Source organism: Paroedura picta, chromosome 13, assembly GCF_049243985.1.
Source record: "Paroedura picta isolate Pp20150507F chromosome 13, Ppicta_v3.0, whole genome shotgun sequence".
NCBI lineage: Eukaryota > Metazoa > Chordata > Lepidosauria > Squamata > Gekkonidae > Paroedura > Paroedura picta.
In genome coordinates, this window is record NC_135381.1 from 41,832,251 (window position 1) to 41,854,084 (window position 21,834).

The 21,834-nt window shown below is 44.7% G+C and overlaps 1 protein-coding gene across 1 annotated transcript; it reads right to left on the bottom strand.

Moving 5' to 3' along the window:
• Positions 1–787: 787 nt before the first annotated feature.
• On the bottom strand, positions 788–20,903 carry IRS4 (insulin receptor substrate 4). Its single transcript, XM_077309288.1, has 2 exons — positions 17,074–20,903; positions 788–3,776 (listed from the first exon to the last, which is right to left on the bottom strand). The coding sequence occupies exons 1-2, from the start codon at positions 20,624–20,626 to the stop codon at positions 3,772–3,774; spliced, it is 3,558 nt and encodes a 1,185-aa protein (XP_077165403.1). The 5' UTR covers positions 20,627–20,903; the 3' UTR covers positions 788–3,771.
• Between the last annotated feature and the right edge of the window lie 931 nt (positions 20,904–21,834).

The window sequence follows — 21,834 nt, forward strand, 5'->3', positions numbered from 1 at the left end:
ACAAGATGTCATAGTCCCATTGTACACGGCACTGGTCAGACCACACCTGGAGTACTGTGTGCAGTTCTAGAAGCCTCGCGTCAAGGACATACATAAAATTGAAAGGGTACAGAGGAGAGCGACGAAGATGATCTGGGGCCAAGGGACCAAGCCCTAAGAAGATAGGTTGAGGCACTTGGGAATGTTCAGCTTGGAGAAAAGGAGGTTGAGAGGGGACATGATAGCCTTCTTTAAGTATTTGAAAGGTTGTCACTTGGAGGAGGGCAGGATGCTGTTCCCATTGGCTGCAGAGGAAAGGGCACGCAGTAATGGGTTTAAAGTACAAGTACAACGATATAGGCTAGATATCAGGAAAAAAAAATTCACAGTAGTTCAGCAGTGGAATAGGCTGCCTAAGGAGGTAGTGAGCTCCCCTTCACTGGCAGTCTTCAAGCAAAGGTTGGATACACACTTTTCTTGGATGCTTTAGGATGCTTTGGGCTGATCCTGCGTTGAGCAGGGGGTTGGACTAGATGGCCTGTATGGCCCCTTCCAACTCTATGATTCTGTGATTCTATGACAGAAGACGATTAGCTGGCCACTGAACAGACACTTGGAGGAGGCGGCACTCAGGGGCAGGACAGCCTTCCTGAGTGGGTCTTAAGAGTTGAGTGGCACTTAAGAGATGAGACACGCTCCTCCTCCTAGGCCTTACCAGAAATATATTATGTGGGACACATTAGCATTAAGTTAAGTTAAACCCCACAATATAGGTCAGCTGTTTTAAAAAACGACTCCAATACGCAACTATCATGAACACATTTACTGCAAGTAGCTCTATGGAAAGCCAATTGAGATAAATATAAACACTATACAGAGCTTCAAGCCAGTCTCCCCAAATCACAAATGTGCTGCGTTTTACCATGGAAAAAAACCCCAATGTAACAATATTTACAATGGAAGACACAGCCGTATCAATCAGCTCGAAACTTTAAAACAGATCAGTGAAGCAGAAATTGCAAATATAATGAACAATTTCAACCACGTATGTTTTCGTTTGTACAGACAATAACTGTCCAAATATCAAATTAAATTTACAGGACAAACATTGTTCCCTCCTTGGTTGTCCCCGTCCCCCACCCATACTATACAGCAGCATCCACGGGTGCTGGAAGTTTGCCCACAGAGTGAAATGTTTTACATAGTTGGGGAAAAATCGCCTTCCAGCACAATACTGAATAAGTTAGTTGCTGTAAACTAAGACAAAGAAATTGCATATTTCTTATGCTGTGCCTGTTAGTATTTGTACCTGTAGAGTTGAGGTTACCCATTTGCTTATTTTTTCGGCGTATCAAAAATCAGTGCTGTATATTGTACCTCCTCAGCCTCAGGACCTAATATGTAAAGAATGTAACATTTAATAACCCCCCCTCTCAATTTATCTTTTTGAACTACCACCCAAATTTTACTTTTCAAATAAAAAATATGTAAAGCTTTTTTCTTTAAAAAAAAAAAAAGGCAGTACCTATTGCATTATTAATTTATAGATCCCGAACAAAACATTTATGGCAAGGTTATTTTGTGGCTAGAAAAGTGGCCTCTCTCTCTCTCCCTTTTTTAAGTTAAAATCTGTTTAGCAGCAACTAGTTAACTGTATTCTTGAAGACCTTACTTTTCTAAATTCAGGAACTACACCTGTGCTTTTAAACCCTACAGGAGCCTCTACCTTCCGATTATCAGGCCCTGCATCATCACATGGATGCCAACTACGTTTGCCAAAAGTTACCAATAAAGATGTGCGACGTGAACGTTATGACTAACAAAGAAAGATAGATTCCAGTACACACGAATGACCATCAAAACTGACAGCAGGGTAGAATTTGTTATGCAAACCTGTCTAGTATCTCCAAAAAGGCCAGCTGTTCGAAGGTGAGACAACCCTGGCTCCATACCTGTACAATATACCATGCAGAGGAATACCAGCTGTGTGGTGCCTGAGGATTTGTGTACCGCTTTCAACTTCCGTTATCAGTGCTTCTAAATATAAGTATAGACTATATGTACCGACTAGTGTCTTGCTCGTTAGTGACATCAGACCACAAAGAGCGGCACCTGGAGCCTGCCTACAATTTTCAGTTTCTGATTTTAAACACCCACTAGAAAAAGAAAACGCCCCCCCCTTCATTAGGCATAAATATAGGACATGTTTAGTTATGGATTCTCCCCCCCCCCCATTTTGAATAGAAAAACAAATAAAAGGGAACATTGTTTTAAGAGGATTCTCTCTACAAAAGCTCTCTAGCATATCAACATTATAATGCAGGGAAATATACAGAGTCTGCATTTTCCATTTGAACTTTAAAAAAAAACCCAACCCCTCCCTTTTATAATTAACAAATAACTACGCAGGGAGATGTAACAGAAAAGATAGCTATGATCGGATAGAACCAGTTCTTCAGTTCTACTTATTCCAGATATTCTCGGTTATAAATATTTGATTTAAACAAACAAGATTTTTTAAAGGAATCCCATGAGTATCAGTCCTCTCCCTTGGAGCCCAGATCTTACACTGACTGATGCCTGCAGCATGAAGCCTCGCCACAAGGAAAGCATGGCTTGCGGTCTCTGAGAAGGGAGCCACAGTGACGGGCCTCGGAGGGGCTACTCTGCTGTGTGTTTAGGTGGAAATGACCCACTATAGTTAGTGGGATTTCTACCCTCGTGCAAGATCTGTAACTTTTACTAACTTGATGGTTTCTCCGGGAGAGTACACAAGAAGCCCCCCACCCCAATTCTGTTTGGAGCAGCTATTGCTACATTTGTAAAGATTCTGCTTATCCTTCAGCACAAGAGCTTCCCTGAAAAAAACGGCTGTAACTGTGGAGAACAGCAGTGGCTTCTCTCTCCTTTCCCCTGCCTGGACAGGGAGAGCGTAAATGGTTGCCTTCTCTGGCACCACGCACCGGGCAAAAGGCATGCACCAAACAGAATGAGCACTGGGGATGGGACGGGAGAGAGAAATGCAGAGGACAGAAAAATTTGCTGGCAATCTGCTGAATGGGGGGGGGGGGGCGGGAAATGAGATTTGCATTGGAACTTGCTTGCAAGCCTAAATTGATTCTCATGAGACCTGCAAGTTAAGTATGCCGAGGAACAGAGGTTCACAACAGGGATGTGCACTTGGGCTCGGCCTGGCCATGGCGCTGGTCTCCTATGTGCTGCCTTGGGCTTTGGGGATCACCAAGGAGGCCAGGCTGAGCCCAAGTGCACATCCCCAGTTCACAAGCTATCCTTCCCTGCCCCTCCCAATAGATTTTAGAACTGTCCCCGACCCCCACAAAACAATAATTCCAAACCTTTTCTAATGTGAGCAATTCATTTCAAGTACTAGAAAAAAATGCAACCCCCCCATATTAGCTAGATTTTTCAGACACTAATCATGAGTTGTCAAAAACAGAAATCGACGGGGAAAGAGCCGAAGTAGTCGTACAAGAAACTGAGCCATCTCCACTCCTGCATTCGCATTGTCATCTAGACAGATATGTCTGAGGGGGTGAAGAAACCCTCTGTCAAAGCTCATCGATGAGAGTGTTCATCCAGGTCAGCACAATCGTAGACTCAACAGCCACGCCATGAAGAAAACTATTCCAAAGGATGTCCATGAAGGTGGAGGTGAAGGGAGGTGGCTGAAGATGGGCTTTGCTTCCAAAAGCACCGCACAGCTTTGGATACAAACCATCTGTAAAGCTTGCTCTTCTCACCATGGTTTCCGTGGTTTCCATGGTGATGCCATCAGTCTGGAGGAGGGAAAAAAAATATTTTTTTTAGCACAAGAACCGAAAAAGACCAGCTTGGCTTTTTGCACTTGGTGAAGAGAATGTGTGACATTCTCATGAGACCAATCCAGAATCTTTATGTCCAGCTCTTTGTTTGGACCCCAAAAGTAAGCTTACTTTTCTTCTGCGGGATCTTTTCCAGTCTGCCAAATTTATTTATTTATTTGGATTTTTATACCGCCCATTCTTTACTCTGGACAGTTTACAATGGTACATATATATTTATATATTATATATATATATTTACATGTAGTAAATACACAGACACACACACACACACACATACACTCCCACTCATTGAGGAAACCCTTCTAGGACTGTCAAGAAACCCCAGTTTTTTATGAAACCCTGGTTGAGAAGGCCTGGGTTAGAATGTTCATCAAGAACTGGAGATCTCTCCTCTACCACAAAGTTTGCTGGATGAAGTGGGACCTGTCACTTTCTCAGCTGTGTCTACTTCTGCTGTGGACCACTGTAAGGAGAGCCACAGGAGAAGGGAACCATGTAAAGCACATGGAACTCTTTGGCAGACGGGTGAGATAAAAGCTCTGATCACATTTTTCCCAGCTGCAGCCAATGCTATCTGTGCCATTTATCTGTTTGCTGTCTGGCCCTGGTTAAGTGCGCTCAAGTCTTTGTTTTGTTTTTGCACATACACTCAAAAACCAGATTGCGCCTTTGAGTGGCGAAACGTACACTGATACAATGCTAAAAAAATTTCCTCTCACAACTTAATTATAAGGATGCTTCTTTACATGCAGTAAATGGAACTACGTATCTGCAATTAGCAGATCAAAGGAAGGGAGTTAAAACTTCATGGGAAGAAGTGAATTGTTTTCCCCTTCCCACTAACCTGATTAGTAGGTAAAATGAATATTACCTGAACTTGATATAAATGCAAACTCCGACCTATTCACGGAATTTAATTTAGAAACTTGGTGAACATTCTTTACATTAAATGCGTATCAATTCTTTAGCAGCTTATACTTTGGTACACTCACAATGAATAATCCAGATTAAAAAGCAGCAAAACACACACTTTTGTTATCAAAGACAGTAATCAGTTCCAATAACTACCACAAGCTAACAATGCAAATTCTCTGAATGGGCAGCTTCTCTCCTTATCAGAGAAGCACACTTCAATACCATAATCAGTTTCCTCAAGAACTGGGCAGCTGTCATGTACTGCAGGGGTAGTCAACCTGTGGTCCTCCAGATGTTCATGGACTACAATTCCCATGAGCCCCTGCCAGCAAATGCAAACGCTGGCAGGGGCTCATAGGAATTGTAGTCCATGGACATCTGGAGGACCACAGGTTGACTACCCCTGATGTACTGCACACAGGCACCCCCTAAGCCAACGTTTTCCGTAAAATGTCAAAGAGATAATAGCTTTATGACAATAAAAATTACTGTAATCAACTCTAGGAGAGACCACAGCCTTCTTATGTGGACATCATGTAAAGCAGCCTTTCTCAACTTTTTTACTGTTGAGAAATCCCCTGAAACATTCTTCAGGCTTCAAGAAACCCCGGACGTTGCTCCATCTTGCAGAATATGATTGGGACAGGTGAAGACCCTTCAGTCGTAATCAAGCAGAAGAAAAAAGTCTCAAGCTTTTATCTGTATCTGTTTCCTGTTCCCTGTAAACCGCCCTGAGCCTTCGGGGGAGGGCGGTATATATTATATAAATAAAAAAATAAAATAAATAAAATTTAAAAAGCTGGCGATGGCAAAGTGATTTAATGTTCAAAACGGATTCCCGGGTATAGTCCATTTTTGATATCTTCATCCGTGATATTCCCAATATTGTAATAACTCAATCTTCTCTAATAGTATTTTTATGATTGTTGAAAATAACTTAGTCTCTTATAATATCTTGGTTTATGTAGTTCAATCCCAAATTGGTCACATAATATCCAAATGTGTAGGGGTCTACTAATATTAACATCACAAGGTTTAATTACTCTAAGGCAGTGTCACCCACAATAAAAAAAGGGAATTCCCTTACTGCGGGGAAACGGCCAGGTAGAGTCGGGCCAGTCCTGGGGAAGGCACGGGGGGGGGGGGAGGCGATGTCATGAGGAAGCCCAAATAAACCCCATGAACAAGCAGAGGGTCAACCAAGGAAAATGACTCATGCAAAAATGGTCTTTGTCACTGATCACTGACCAAGGTAAGACTGCTGACTCCCCACAATTCAACCCAGTCACAGATATAGCCACCATCAAGGCCCCTGCCCATCTCTCCGCTTCCCCTCTGGTATCTATCCAGCTCCAGCGGCAGCGAGTGCACACATGAAGGTGGAAAGACTCGAGTAATACCATCCGCAACGCCCCATTTCTTCCACTATGCACCAAAACTTAGTTTGTTTGTCTCTATAGCAATAGCTTTTCATCACTTATGTTGAAATGATGACATATTAACAGCCCCACTGAAACCGTAACTCTTCTGCTGTCACCGTGGTCCGGTAAACGGCACACAGCCTGTTATTTATGCCCCTTCACAACCAGACTTGACAGAGGGGTTGCCATGCACAAAGTTATTCTGCTTCTACCACACACCTTCAAAGCCTGGTCACTGTTTCTCCAAGGAGTGAGAGAGGGAAGGGTAGAGAACCCGCCACACACCCACTGTCTTCACTCTGCTGGAAACAGCATCCTCTGGGTTCCTGCCTAGCCTTGTGGAAGCAGCAGCCAGCCTCTGAAGACACAGTGGAGGAAAGGTGGTGGATTCCCACTCTACATTTTGTACTCTGCTAAGGATGTGTGATTACACATGGCCCACATTTGCTGTATGTCTCAAGCCGGTGCAGCAGCCTTATCTTCTCCATTGGTGGTGTCTGAGTACCCTACATTGGAGGAGCATGCTTTCTTCCAACCTGGCCTCCAGCTTTTGGAGCTTATATGTCCATATGAAGAACAATCGGTAATTGGCAGATTACTCTAAGCAGTGTCATCTATAAAATCGAACTAATGTGACAGTACAAGTATGAGGATGAATTAAGGATTGTAAGGGACTTAAATCTTTGTATTAATTATACACTGCATGAAGATCTCGGGGAACATCTAGCAGTTCCTACTCCCAAAAGGCAATCCAGGACTTCGTGTAAAACAGCTTAATGTGTTCTGTCTTATTATCCTTGGTCAATATCCTTAGTTTTTAGCTCAGCTTCACTGTGGAATGGCTCTCCTACATAACTGCCATTCCCACCTCATATCAGCCTTTCTTCGTGAAATGTGGTCTTGAGAAATGAATGAATTCAAAAGTCCTTGGCAGCCCCTAAAAGGCTGGGGGAGGGCATTTCATAATATGGGGTTTTAGTCTTTAAGTCGCTTTTGAATCCGTATTGGGGAGAAAGGCAAGGAAATAAATATGTATCCTCTGTGTGCCTAGCATATACAAGGGTCGAATGCATTCGTTCAGGTGAACAAGACCCAGAAACAAATACCCTCCATCATTACTGAGATGGTGCAGTTACCACGTTATGAGAGGTCATCCCCAAATACAAACCAGAAAGGTTGGCTATCCTGCCCTTCTTGCAAGGTAGATTGCCACCACCTCTGAACTGTTCCCTAGCTACCCAAAACCCTGAAGCAGTTTTGGGGTCTATCAGAGAATTAACAAGGTATCTCACTCCTGTCCAGAACACAGAAGCCTCAATAAAACACGATAGTAAAATGACAAAGAAGACACTAGGGGGTTCCTTTATACATGCTCAAGAGCCAGACAAAATTAAAAATATATTTTGATTTTATTAAATGTGCACAAAAACAGAGTTAATATTAGTAATGAATGAACACACAAAAAGTTATTTAGTATATCTAACATGTTATACTCACAAGCAAAGGTTACAAGCTGGTTTGCAAAGTTCAAAGAGCATACGCAGAGTTTCAGATGATCAGACCCACAGAATCCAAATGGAAAAATGTTCCAGCAAAACAAGTGGTCAGGAGACAAGACGGGTAAGACAAAGCAATACACAAAGTGGAATTCCTTATTATAAAATCCCACTTGGGGCTGAATATTTAGAACCAATCAGTTTCTTGTGCCAATCAATATTAGGGCCAATGATATGCTGAATATGAGAATGGCAACAGGGTTAATGACCAATCAGGGGTTTAGCAGGAAAAAAGATCTTCATGGTGACCCATCCTGGCATCAGGCTCAGTTTCTAAAAAACACTAATTGGCAACAACTGGAAGAAGAGACTGCTTATCTTCATATGCTCCAAGGAGGTCTCTGGCTTCAAGGCTGCAGGTGCACAGAGCCTCAAGGCCAGTTCAATCTACAGTTAATTGGGATCACAAAGTTTTACAAAGACACAAGTTTGAGGCCTACCGGAGTTTTAGGCCTGAACCAAAGTTTGAAACAGCAAAGTTAATTAAGTTAGCCAGAGTTCCACTGCACGACATAAAAACACCTGTGAACAAAAATGCCAAGTGAAATGATGCCACTGGAAGAAAACTTCTGATTGGCTGACCTCTCCATCAACATGTATTTCTGTCAGCCTCTTCGCTCACTGCTCTAGTCTCTCCTGCTGACCAGGAAAACAAATAAGACAGCGAAGTTCAAACACTACCGGCAGACAGCCCTCATATGGCAAAAATAAAATTTGGCTCCAATTAAAAGACTTTTGCTAGAGTTCCAAATGGGTCAGATCTCCAAGTTTTTGTTTTTCCCAGAATGTGCAATGTGGCTGTTTGTCTGCCAGTGTGGTGTGGTGGTTAGAGCCACGTGGTGACGTGGTTGAGAGAAGCAGAATCTTATCTGGAGAACCAGCTGGGGGACCTTAGGCTAGTCACATTTCTTAGAGCTGTTCTGGCAGGACAGTTCTCTTAGAGCTCCCTCAGATCTACCTACTGCACAGGGTGCCTGTTGGAGGGACAGGAAGGGAAAAGTGTTTGTAAGCCACTTTGGAACTTCTTTGGGGAGTGAAAAGTGGAGCATAAAAAACAAGTTCTTCTTTTCAATTCCTTGAAATTGCAGAATTACAGTCTTACTACAGTCTTGCCTATAGCTTCCCCTATAGCCACTCATTACATTTGTTTCAACCCTATAACTTCAGTCTGCTACCAAGTTCCTCTCTCCTTGCCTTGTATTGCCACTGGCTACAGGCCCTTTGTAGACTCACCTTCTGTTCTGACCCTCACTGAAAGGCACACCAGCAAATACAGGAAAGAGCTGTCCTACAAGGTAAGCAAGGATTGAGTTTGAAAGTTGCTCTATATGACACATGTCCTGCCAGCTGAAAACCAGGTATCTGAGGGGCAAAGATAATGGATGTTTTTGAAACATGCAGGAAAAACCAGATTTGTCTGTGAACTCTGGAATTGGATGACAGTTCAGATAGACAGGTGAGCAATCTTTTGCCTCCTTTTTTGGCAATGCGGCAGCTCTGGATTGTTAGAACTGTGTATTTGGAAAGGGATTTTGTCTGTTTCCCCACTACATGGCTAGCTCAATCTGCTGGATTTCCTCAAGTTAGACACCTGCTGAAGAAGAGGAAGAAGAAGAGTTGGGTTTTATACCCAGCTTTTCACTGCCCGAAGGAGTCTCAAAGCAGCTCCTTCCCTTCCTCTGCCAACAACAAACACCCTGTGAGGGAGGTGGGGCTGAGAGAGCCCTCATGTTACTGTTCTGTGAGAGCAGCATTATCAGGGCTGTGACAAGCCCAAAGTCACCCAGCAAGCTGCATGTGGAGGAGAAGCAGGGAATCAAATCTGGCTCACCAGATCGGAAGCCACCGTTTTTAACCACTGGACCATATGCTGAAGGCAAAGAAGCCTGGCCATGAGAAAGCGAATGGAAACTCACAGGTGACAGAACCATTTGCCAGCTCTCCCTCAGTCCTGCAAATGCCGCTTTGCTCCTCAAAACCAAACATTTCTGTTTTACATGAACAATGCAAAGGTGATAATTAGGTTGCCTTCAAAATGGCTAATAAAGCTACATGTGACCAAAGAGAGAGGAAAAGCAACAACAGCAGGGTGAGCTGAGAAGGCTGGGTCACACAAACCATTTAAGGAAGAGTCACTAGAGTTTTAGGATGAACAGAAGTGAAGACTTCTCCTTCTCTCTCACACTCCCCCCCCCTTCTTCCTCTACACCTCCTGCAGCAAAGGAATGCCATAGATTAGTTGTATAAATTAAAATTACTGTCATGGTCCTAAGCAGAGTTGTCAACAGGCTTGGAGAAGAATGGTCTATCCCTTTAATACAGCCTTAATAGGTGGAAATGGGTAGCTGAACATTTTCATGGCATGAAGGTGAATAATATCCCATTAGCCCTTTATTAAAGGGACAGGACTTTTTTCTTCTTCTTTAGGCAGCTGTGAAGCCAATGCCTCCTTCACTAAGGAATAATCTTTCCCTTTCTCTTTTTCAATACAGCATTACTACTGGATTTACGGAGATGAGCTAAAACAAGGCTAGATAAATTCCAGCCACCAGCTCACTGAGGAGCCCAGAAATATCCCAGTTGCACCTAGCCACAAGTATTTTTTGTTTAAAATCCCTGCAGTTGCTGAGATCTGCTCTAAAAGTTATCCTAGCAATAAACTGTGTTTTGAATGTCTTCAGTTATGTTCACATCATAAAAGGCCACAATCCAGCATCAATCTCTACCAGTACTGTAGAACTGATCACTTCAAGGAGACAAGCATACCAGACCACAAAATAACACTTTTAGGGTGTAGTTTGCCCAAATAGTTTCAACCAATGGCAGAGAAAGCCATCTGCGTCTGTTGTTCTTAAGCAGCAGAAAAGGAACATCCAATAGGCAAGGAATGACATGGCATCCCTTCCAGCAGTGTGCTGCATCTTCTAACACCAATCAATAAACCAGTCAACAGGTTCAGTTCTTAGCCTTTGCAGGGCGGAATGACAAGTGGGATGATCAATTTAACACTAGCGTCAAGAACCTTAGATCAGCATCACCACCCTGAAGTCTACTAGATAATTATTTTGGTTTAAGCTAACTCTCCAACAATGCAACCTTAAAAAACAAAAACAAAAACCCCAGAATCAATTCATATTGTGTAAATCTGTTCTTCAGCTGGCTCTAAAGTTGCAGGTGAAGTGATATTTGGCATTCCTAGGCACAGCTGCAATTCAGGTCCAGAGAAGGAAGACAAAGATGGTGAGGGGTTTGGAGACCAAGGTGTATGAGGGAAGGTTGGGGGAGCTTGGTCTGTTTAGCCTGGAGAGAACACAACTGAGAGGGGATCTGATAACCATCTTCAAGTATTTAAAATGGTGCCATATAGAGGATGGAGCAGAATTGTTCTCTCTTGCCCCGGAGGGGATGGACCAGAACCAATGGGATGAAATTAATTCAAAATAAATTCCATCTAAACTTCCGGAAGAAGTTCCTGACAGAGCGGTTTCTCAAGGGAACAGGTTTCCTCAGGAGGTGGTGGGTTCTTCATCTTTGGAAATTTGGAAACAGAGACTGTGTAGCCATCTGACGGAAAGGCTGATTTTGTGAAGGTTCAAGGGGGTGAAAGGTTACAGTGGATGAACGATATGATTTTGAGTGTCCTGCATGGTGCAGGGGATTGGACTAGATGACTCAAGAGGTCCCCTTCCAACTCTATGATTCTATGATTCTATTCCAGGTCAAGACAGCTTATATGAGAAACAGTAGGGAACCATCCCAGGGCAAGGCCAAAAGGAAGTTCACAGCAGCATAAAGTGAAAACACAGTATTTATTATGCATAAAAACATATTGCCAAAAAGATACATCAAAATTTACACTTAATTTTGCAGAGGGAAATGTGTCATTAAACAATTTGAGAGCAATGAACTTTGCTGCCTCCTCCTCTTCTCCGTACATTTCCCCAGTCTTAATATTAAGCTATTTTTAGATTTCTAAGTAGCACATAATTAGAGGGTTAACTTTCAGTTCTTTTTTCAGATTATGTTCACTTATGTTACACTTGCAAAGAGTCTGAATCAGATCTTGAAAGTATGAAGATACTTTTATATATTTCTCTCCATTCTCCCCCAAGTTGTTTTTGAAAGCTTCATTAGTTTAGGTAAAACAATATGGACAAAAGCCAAACATTTGGGGAGTTGATGCTTTTGAAAGCTTTGCATCAGTGATTCATTAAGTGAAACTGAGCAACCTTACATTCAAGTCCACACTTCCAGCAGACATATGTGTTACAGAAAAACTACTACAGGAGGAAGGGGTCGCACTGGAACTGAGAAACACAGGAAAAGGGGAGCGTATTTATTATTTACTACATTTTTAGACTGCCCTCCCATTCCAGCTCAGGGTGGTTTACAGTGAAGATTCAATACAGCTTTATAATTCTGAACTCATAACATTTCTAACATTATAACTGACAACTTTGTAACTGTATAACTGTTAACTGCACATGTGTGGTTCAGGTACTTTCTGAAAGTATTGCCAGACCAGGAGTCATTCTGAGCTTCTGCTGGGCAGTTTGTGATGGGAGGGCCTTCTGGCGGTTCTTGTTGCTGGTGCTGTTTCCTTGGCCTTGACCGAAAGCTTGGTAGAAGAGCTCTATTTGACAGGCTCTGTAGAATTGTTTTAGATCCGGCAGGACTCTGATATCTTCTGGGAGCTCATTCCACCAGCTGGGGAAACAGAGAAACCCCTGGCTCTGGTCATGACCAGACATGCTTCTCTTGGCCCAGGGATCACCAGCTTGTTTGAATTTGTAGAACATAGTGCTCTTGGGGGGGGGGGGTAGTCAGACAGGGAATCCCTCAAATACCCAGGGCCCAGACCGCATGTACCCAGGGCTGGTACTCCAAGAACAAGGCTGGCTCCCAGATGAATTCCGGATTAAGCTTAAGGTTTTGGTAATCACCTTTAAGGTCATACGCGGTCTGGGCCCAGTGTATCTGAGAGACCGCCTCCCTGCCTATACCCCCAAAATACTCTTACACTCCGCCACCTCTGGCTGCGGGTCCCTGGCCCTAAAGAGGCACATCAGACCTCAACAAGGGCCAGGGCCTTTTCAGTCCTGGCCCCCACCGGGTGGATTGAGCTCCCTGAAGAGATCAGGTCCCTGCCTGAACTCCTGCAATTCCGCAGGGCCTGCAAAAGGGAGCTCCTCCACCTGGCATTTTCTTGAGGCAGACTGACTCAAAACATCTACAGGTCCCGTCCCCCCCAGACTGAGAGGTCAAACCTACCTAGGGATTGTCAATATTATTATTTGTTGAAATGCTGTTCTAGTTGGTATGCTATTGTTATCTGTTATATTGATATTGTTCTATGTAAATGTTCTACAATGTTTTACATAAACTGCCCAGAGCCGTAGGGAAGGGTGGTATAAAAATCTAAATAAACAAACAAATCAATGTCGAACCCTTCTGCTGACCAATGGCTTTCCACAGCATCTCCACCCCAAAACTGCTTCCCCGCATGCAGAGCTCCAGATGAATAACAAAATCAACTGAATTTCTGCTCTGTTCATAGCAACCCCTGGCGAGTGGCTAAAAGCAGATCTGCTTGTCTCCCCCCCCCCCCAACCCTCTCCCCACTATCCCCTAGAATCAGCATTTTAGGTCAACTTTTGGGCTGCAGTGGGAAATGAGAAAATCCCTTTCCACAAAAAGAAATAATTTCTAACTGCAGAAATCTTTTGCAGGAACCAACTCAATTCTTAGTTTTATTTATTTGATATCTATACCGCCAAGGAAGTCAGATTCTATATGCTATAGACTCTATATCATTTTACTACGCAGCCGCAATAGTTCCGTTATATGAAGTAATGCTTTTCCCATTCATAAAATGTCTGGATGGAGAAAGAACGACCATCTGACCTAAGCAGAAGTCCCTACAACTTATCTAGCCGTAGGTAAAGCAGAAGCTTTTGTAGTAGCAGTCAGATGAGGAAGTCCTGGCATTTAACTTCAGGTGTTCTACCTTAAAAACTGCTACTTGTGTCAACAGCATTAAATTGCTGCATGTAAGATTTTTGAGTTTTATTGGGAACAAATCTTATTGAAGCTTTGCACTGGGCAGTCACCAGTTCCAATTTTAAACAAACAAACAATTACGAGACCCTGATGGGGCTTGGCAAATCAAAATGAGTTCCTCAAGAATGACTTGAAGATCAGAGTTCTAAGCCCAGATTCAAACACTTTATGCCTCAGCAACACTTTGGAGATGCTTCAAGTCACAGTTCCATACCTGTACATTTTTGTTTGGAACTTTCTCAAATGAGATTCTTAAAACAGAGGATTGACTGGGAATAAGTGAAGAATGCTTCTTGCATGAGGACAGCAGGAAGGTAAAAATTACAGAACTCAAAATAAAAGTTTAAGTCCGGTGGCACTTTTAAGACTAATAAAATTTTATTCTGAGAATGCAGCAATATCGGGACAGGCAAGGCCTTATTCTGACATGATGCATTTCACTATATGTCATACAATGCATCCAGCTATCCCACAGTATAAAATGCAGATTGCAAAGTTTTGCTGGTAGAGTTCAAAAGTTTTTCAAAACTTTCAACTCACTTTGGCCTCTGAGAATTGATTTTCTTTGGCTATAATGATTAGCTACAAAAGGCAGATGAAAATTAACAAACACATCAGGACCAATCCCAACACAGAGTCATTGAAGTTAAGCATGGATTTCTCTGTTTAGGACTGTGAATGAACATGCAGCATATTATATGTTCAATTTTAAAAAAAATTGGAAAAGGTAACAAATAGTTATGAGCTCACACTCATATTTAACAACTTTTCCATAGTATAAACCTCCACTAAGGCAACACAAGTTTGTTATATGCTATCAAATGCTTATCTGCAAACACTAGCATTAATCCTTTTCTGTTTGAACAACGATGCTGACAGAGGGTTTTGAAATGTGGGGGAGAGTGCCCAAAGTTTAAAAGGTCAAGTAAAGGTAAAGGTATCCCCTGTGCAAGCATCGAATCATGTCTGACCCTTGGGGTGACGCCCTCCGGCATTTTCATGGCAGACTCAATACAGGGTGGCCTTGCCAGTGCCTTCCCCAGTCATTACCGTTTTACCCCCCAGCAAGCTGGGTACTCACTTTACCGACCTCGGAAGGATGGAAGGCTGAGTCAACTTTGAGCCGGCTGCTGGGATCAAACTCCCAGCCTCATGGACAGACAGCTTCAGACAGCATTTTTGCTGCTTACTACTCTGCGCCACAAGAGGCTCAAATACTACAGGGCAAATCACCTTACAAGAAAACTAAAACTAGTACAGATCTTCACCACTTCTAACTTTTATAAATTAAGTTTATTTTTGTAAAGGAAATTGATTGTTGTTCAGTAATTTAGAAAATCTCTTCTGAGAACTGTTACACTTGGGGAACCAACAACATAGGGAATCCATATGGTTTTCAAATTAATTGTTCTTACTGTTAAGAAAATGGCATGTGTTCAAATCAAAATGTTATAATGACATTATGACAGTTTCAATGTAAGCTGCCCTGAGCCACTAGGGAGGGCAGAATATAAATATAAATGAATAAAAGCCCTAAGCCAGGGGTGGTCAAACTGTAGTTCCCCAGATGTCCATGGACTACAATTACCATGAGCCCCTGCCAGCATGGTGCTAGAAGTGGCTCACGGTAATTGTAATCCATAGAAATCTAGAGACCCACAGTTTGGCCCTCCCTGCCCTAATCAATGCATACAGGTTGATTTGTATTTAATTATATTCCAAAAGGATCCAAAAGGATCAGAAAGCATGGAAACCCCAGACAAGCTTACAAATAAATGCAGACAGTTAAAGCATACCCAGAAGCTCTGAATCAGCATTTCACCCAGCTTATCAGAGCCCAGTAATATTTTTGCACATCCATGTTTGAAGGGATAAGGAATATGTGGCAAGGATAAGCAGAAGTTAGGATGTTGTAGCACACTCCTGGCCCAAAAGGCACATTACTAAGACAAAACAGCAGCTGAGCAGTTTGGTTTCTCTCATGACACTAGATTCAAGTGGGTGGCCGTGTTGGTCTGAAGCAGCACAACAAAAACAAAATCAGAGTCCAATTTTGGTATAATGACACTGACAGGAATGGACTGAACTACTTTCTCTTACTATAAACACAAAAGTCAAAAAAGAAATAGATCACTGTAAGAATTAATATTAGCGAAGAGATATGGATTAGGTATCTGAAGACATTACTTTAGGTTAAGACACACAATTGGATATAAAAAAAACTTGACACAAAGAGGCCAGAGCGCTACTAAGTATGGCAGAATGTTTTGACTGCTACACCAAGCTTAACAATTCTTCATTTATGGCAGGTGTAGTCAACCTGTGGTCCTCCAGATGTCCATGGACTACAATTCCCATGAGCCCCTGCCAGCAAATGCAAATGCTGGCAGGGGCTCATAGGAATTGTAGTCCATGGACATCTGGAGGACCACAGGTTGACTACCCCTGATTTATGGTACCCCAAGCAGAAAACTTATTTTAAAGAAAGAAAACGCAACTGAGAACTAAACCAAGAATTTCAAACACCAAAGAGAACAAGCCTTCAAGTCTTCCGAAGTACTACTACTACTAGCTTAGTCTGACGAAGACAGGCTCCTCACAGACTATAGGTCCCTGTGCTGAAAACCATGACAATTAATCCAGTATTCAAACCGATTAGATTCATAATGCAGACCTAGTCCAATCTAACACAGATGTGTCAGTCTTCATATTTTTTTAATAAAAATAATTCTATGTAAAGAAGATGTATTAAGTTGTCCAGCATATGCCATACTGTCCTTGGCTCTGATAAGATATAAAAGTGTTAATCTCCAATACAGAAAAAAAGCAGACATTGTGACTGCTACAGAAGGACAGGAAGTTTTATTCCCCAAGACTCTGTAGGGAATCTTTTTTGCTGAGACTCTTTAATGACTATTAATGTAACCAGATACAAATAAATGGTTGCCTGTTGCTTTATTACAATGGTTGCTTTATTACAATGCTGGGAAGTAATACAAGGATCCCAAAGTTGGCAATCAACTATTCAAACAAACTATAAGTATATTATAAATAGCCCCATTACTCTATCACCCAAACCAATAAATCCGAGTCAGTATACTAAAATATCCAAGTTAAAACAAAAATAAGTTAACTACAGCCGGACTCTTGGATCTGGATTGCATTTGGTCAGAAACTACTATACAATGAAAATTGTGGACTACATTTTTGATTTTTCCAGTTTTAAAAACCCATAGTACAAGACACATAAATTAAAGTTCTACACGCACCAAAGTGGCACTTATAAAAGTTACCAACCTTTTCTTGCAGCGTTGCACTTCAGGCCATCTGATCTGCTGAAGTCTATGCTTACATATACTCCACTTTCCAGATTCAAAGTACCATTTTGGAGATGGCAATTGGGCGTACTAGGGCTCTCCTCACAGTTTAGAGAATTCTCTCGTAAATTCAGAGCTATATAGTTTAAGCCATTCTGAAATCCAGTTGACGTATCTCTGGACATCTTGCTTTCATGGCTGTCTGAAATGTGTTCTTCAGGTTTCAACCATACATTGTCAAAAGAGGCAGAGCTGTGCCTTTTACTACTGTCAGTAAAGAGAGAGGAGGAAGTGGTCACAGTGGCAGCAGAAGAGAAAGTTTCGGAGCTATGTCGCCTCCTTCCTTGCGGGTCAGCACGAATGACTTTAGGGACCACTGGAGGTTCAGGGCTAGGAACAGGGAAGTCACTGTTACCAGCATATTGGTCAACAATGCACAATCGGTTAACGATGGAAGGAGGGCTATCCATCTTCAAGCCATTTTTGCTTTCTGAGGCAAATGGCCCAGGTGGTGTTGCTGCCATGCTGAAGGTCATCTCAGTGTAGTCATCAATCCTACCACTTGCTGCACTAACGCAAGCAGTACCAAATGAGAGCCTAGTATAATTAGCATCAGGCTGGTTTCTAGGGATACTAGAGCTTGCATAAACTGAAATGTCTAAGGAACTAGACCGTTCTTTTGCTGCTTTTGGTGACTGAACATCCAGATCGACACTCATGTAGTCAGACAGTGGAGACTGCCTGTGGTCACTATTGGAGCCAAGAGATGATGGAGATCCTTCTGCAGATAGAGAGTATGGCGTATTACTTGCTTTTTCACCAAAGTCTATGTTTATATATTCACCAGGACTTGATGGCTCCAGTGGAATTGTACGGTCATACATTCTTGGTATAGTGTTACTACCTCTAGTACCTAGTGGAAGTCTTGTAGGCCTAGTAACCCTGGTCTGCGTAAGGCCTTCATCTGAAGCTTTTATGATGGATGATGACTTGGAAAGGCCATTAGTCAGAACTTCATTGGCACTTTTACCATTTTCAGAGACTCCATACAATAATTTCCCAGGTGACGACATTGGAACATATTCATTATGCTCACCATTTTGTCCTGATAAACTCTTAAAGCTTCGTGGGAGAGAAAAGTAAGAGCCAAAACCTTTTGAACTAGCACTGGTGTGCATGTAATTTGGATCACTTGGTAGCTTTGGAGCAGCTGAGTTTCCAGGCGACATATCCATATACTCATTGTTTGCCAGCTTGTCAGTACCACTTTTAGAATTAAATCCAGTCAAAGGACTTCTGACTGGTGAAGAGACAGTTCTGGGAAACATCATCATGTATCCTCTGGAATCAGCCTGAGATGATGACCAAGAATTGTTTATCTGTTTTGGTACAGATGTGTTTTTAGGAGTCATTGGTAGATAATCATTGTTGCTTGCAAGAGACGATGCAACTCCTGGCATCATAGGCATGTATCCATCATCTCTGCCTTTATTCCTGTTTTGATTATATCCAGAATCAAGGGGAGCCTCTCCATATTCTGGATCAGGACTATCTTTAAGTTTTGGCGACTCAGAACAGGGCAAATGTCCATGGCTTCCAACAGAGTCCTCATCTAAGGAAGCTTCATTTTGGGCTGTTTTCTGCTGTGCTGGCGTAGAAGCAGGTTTTGTTAAAGAGTAAGTTCTTTTTCTAATGCATTTTTCAGCTTGCCGGATATCATCTCTGGAGCCGTTATCCAATTGCTGTTTGCTCATAGACATGTACTCACTTAAACAGTTCTCCTCTCGAATAGGTGGCGTATTACCCAAAGAATCTGGAGTATTACTCCTCACACGAAAGTAACGGAAGTCTCCAGGGCTGGAACCATATTCATCCGAAGAAATAAAGCCTCCATCACTTGGGGAACCACAGACAGATGAACTGGAAGGCCTTACAAGAGTATCTGAAGCAGATCCATGGCCGCTACTTGAAGAAACGCTGATGGGGCTAGTAGTGGAAGGAAAATGAGATACTGGCAGAGAGGCAGACCTGGCATGATAGGAAGAGGTAAATGCTGCTCTAACATATCGTCCACTCCCTTCTTGTCGTCCTAAATTCATCCGTGCTGTATTCAAATGAATGAGACTCCCAGTCACTGACCTAAATGGTCTGGTCATCGTACCCTCTCCTTCACTAGAAGTTCTGAATCGATAAGAATTACTGTTCTTGGTGGTGGGAGGAGTCCCTCCAGTAACACTTTCAGTTCTGGATCTTCTCTGTAAGCCTGTCTGGCTGGGTGGTAGGTTGCCTAGGTGCCTCCTGGTAGTGATGAATGAAATGGGGTTAGTACTGCTACCACCACCAGATGACTGGCTCTTGCTACGAGGTCTGAACTCAGAAAAAGCTTTCAAGGCTTTCATGGTTTCTAGGAAAGTTTCATGCATATTCTGAGCAACCACTGAATCATCCACTTGCATCCACAGCTCACCCGGCCCAATGGATGCAGACCTGCCCACCTCAATGAAAAAGAAATTTTCCGAATGCCCACACCGACGGATGTTCATCAGCTGTAAGTGGACAGAAGGTACCTCAGAATTCAGTTTGACAAGGTGGATGGACTTACTAGAGAGGCACAACCTGTACACCCCAGTCAAGTTCTTTGTCTGCCCCAGTCCCTTAGGCTTCACATTGACTTGCCAGACTTCCTTGAACACAGTGCCTGGCCTAAGAGCCGTTCCATAATGCTCATCATCATCATCTAGCAGCTGATCAGCCTGGTCTTCCTGCTCCAAGAACCCCCTCTTGCTCTGACTCATAAGCTCACTGATTGCCTGATACCAGCCCTCCTGCTCTGCCTCGTTCTCAGCCAACATAGCAAAATACTCATCCTTGGTATACAGGGCAATGATGTGCTTGTGCTTGGCATCTGCCCTCCTGCTGACGGTGAAGCACTGGTAGAGAGGGATTACCCGCTTGGGAGGGGGGCAGCAGACGGTCACATTCCCCACCGCCGCCCTCAAGCTGCTCTTGAATTTCTTCTCACTGTCGTAGTACTCCAACCTGGCCGGGGCCAGGTGACTTTCCGCCCGCAGCACAAAGTAGCGCTTGTGGCCATGCTTCTGCTTCCTCAGGTAGCCGCATTTCCGCACATCCTCTCCCGATGAGGTCCCGGGGGTGCTGGCCGTTGGCGCAGGGGGGGCTCCCCGTCCAGAAGCTGCAGAAGGAACACCCCGGCCCCCAGGGACGGGTCCGCTTCGCCCCGCAGCGCCGTCAGCGGTCAGGGCAGCATCTTCTTCTTGGACCAGGCAGAGGGAGGTGCTGGGGGATCTCCTCAGCAGCAGCATCAGGGGATGGGGGGGCTGAGCGGGGGGCGCGACGGGGGAGCTCTCGGCCAGCTCCTGGTCCTCCTCAGCGGGAACAGCCACAGCAAGCCTGGTCGCGTCGCCTCCCTGGCCGTCGGCGGCGGGGCCGGTGTGGGGAGTCGCAGCCCCGTCTCTGGCGTCCAGCGCCGGGCAGGAACCTTCCCCGTCGGCACCGGCCGTCCCACTCGCCATCGTGCAGGGCCCCGGGCAGCCGCCCTCACAATGCAAGTGTCCCCCAGGCCCGGCTGGACATGGGTGGCCGCAGGGCGGCGAAGGGCGCGCGGGGCCTCCTCGGGGCGAGCGAACGAGCGCCCACCCACCCACTCGCGGTCTCCCGCTCCCTCACACAGGCAGGCAGCCGCCGCGGCACCACGGCGAAAACATCACGTGACCCTTCGCGGGCGGGGGAGGGGCGCGCGCGGCCGGGCGGCGCTTCGCCCCGCGCGGGGGGCGGAGCCGTGTGTGGAGAGTAAAGTCTAAGAATGGAGGAGCCGGCGCGACGGGGCCAATAGGACGCGAAGGCCGCTTCCCCCGTGGCCCAATCCTGGGGCGGGCGGGCGGGGGCTGCTGTCCGGCGAGATTGAGCGGCGCGCGGCTCAGCCAATGGGAAGCGAAGTGGACAGGAGCGGTTGTCTCTGGCTGTCCGTCTGCGTGCGCGAGAAAAGATAGTAAGGGGAGGGTCTTGAGCGTGGCCCAATCGCGGCCTCACGCACGGAAAGAGACGGGAGGCGGGAACTTTGCGTCTAGGAGAGTAAAAAAAAAAGGGGGCGGGATTAATAGTAGTAGCAGGGCAGTTTGCCAATGACCGTGTAAGAGTCCGAGAGGCTCCTCCAATCACAGTCAAGAAGAGACGTCGAGCTACCGAGAGGAGGTGGAGCTACGTTGTTGTTTTTTTTAAAGGGGTGAGTCTACTCCCCACCCCTCCTTCCTCGGCACGCCCGCCTCCCTCTCCAGGTTTGATGAACTGCGAGGCGCCGTGATTGGCTACCGCGGGGGCCAATCGCCGAGCGCGAGAGCCGCAGGGAGGTGGAGGGGGTGGAGCGGCCGAGGAAGTAAACAACTCGTCAGCGCGCGGGCGACCGTTGGGAGGCGACGCGGCGGCCCGGCCAACCGTCCCAGCGGTCGCGGCGAGCGAGGGGCGTGGTTGGCTGGGAGCGCGTCCACGTGGCAGGCCTCGGCCACGCCCCTCGGGAGACGGCGGCCGGGCTTCCCTCAGGCGGAGGCGAGCGAGCGGGCGCGCGCTTTCCTGGACCCCCCCCCCCCAAATGGGGGCCTCACTCGCTGGGACGACGCCTTCTGGAAACGAGCCCGGGACCATGAAAAATATTGGCTTTGAGAGCTGTTTAGCCTTAAATACGGTTCTCCCTGGGCTCACTGATTCCCTGTTATTAATTCGGATA

Coding starts and splice junctions, on each gene's coding strand:
- IRS4 (XM_077309288.1), bottom strand. CDS start 20,626: ATGGCGAGTGGGACGGCCGGTGCCGACGGGGAAGGTTCCTGCCCGGCG.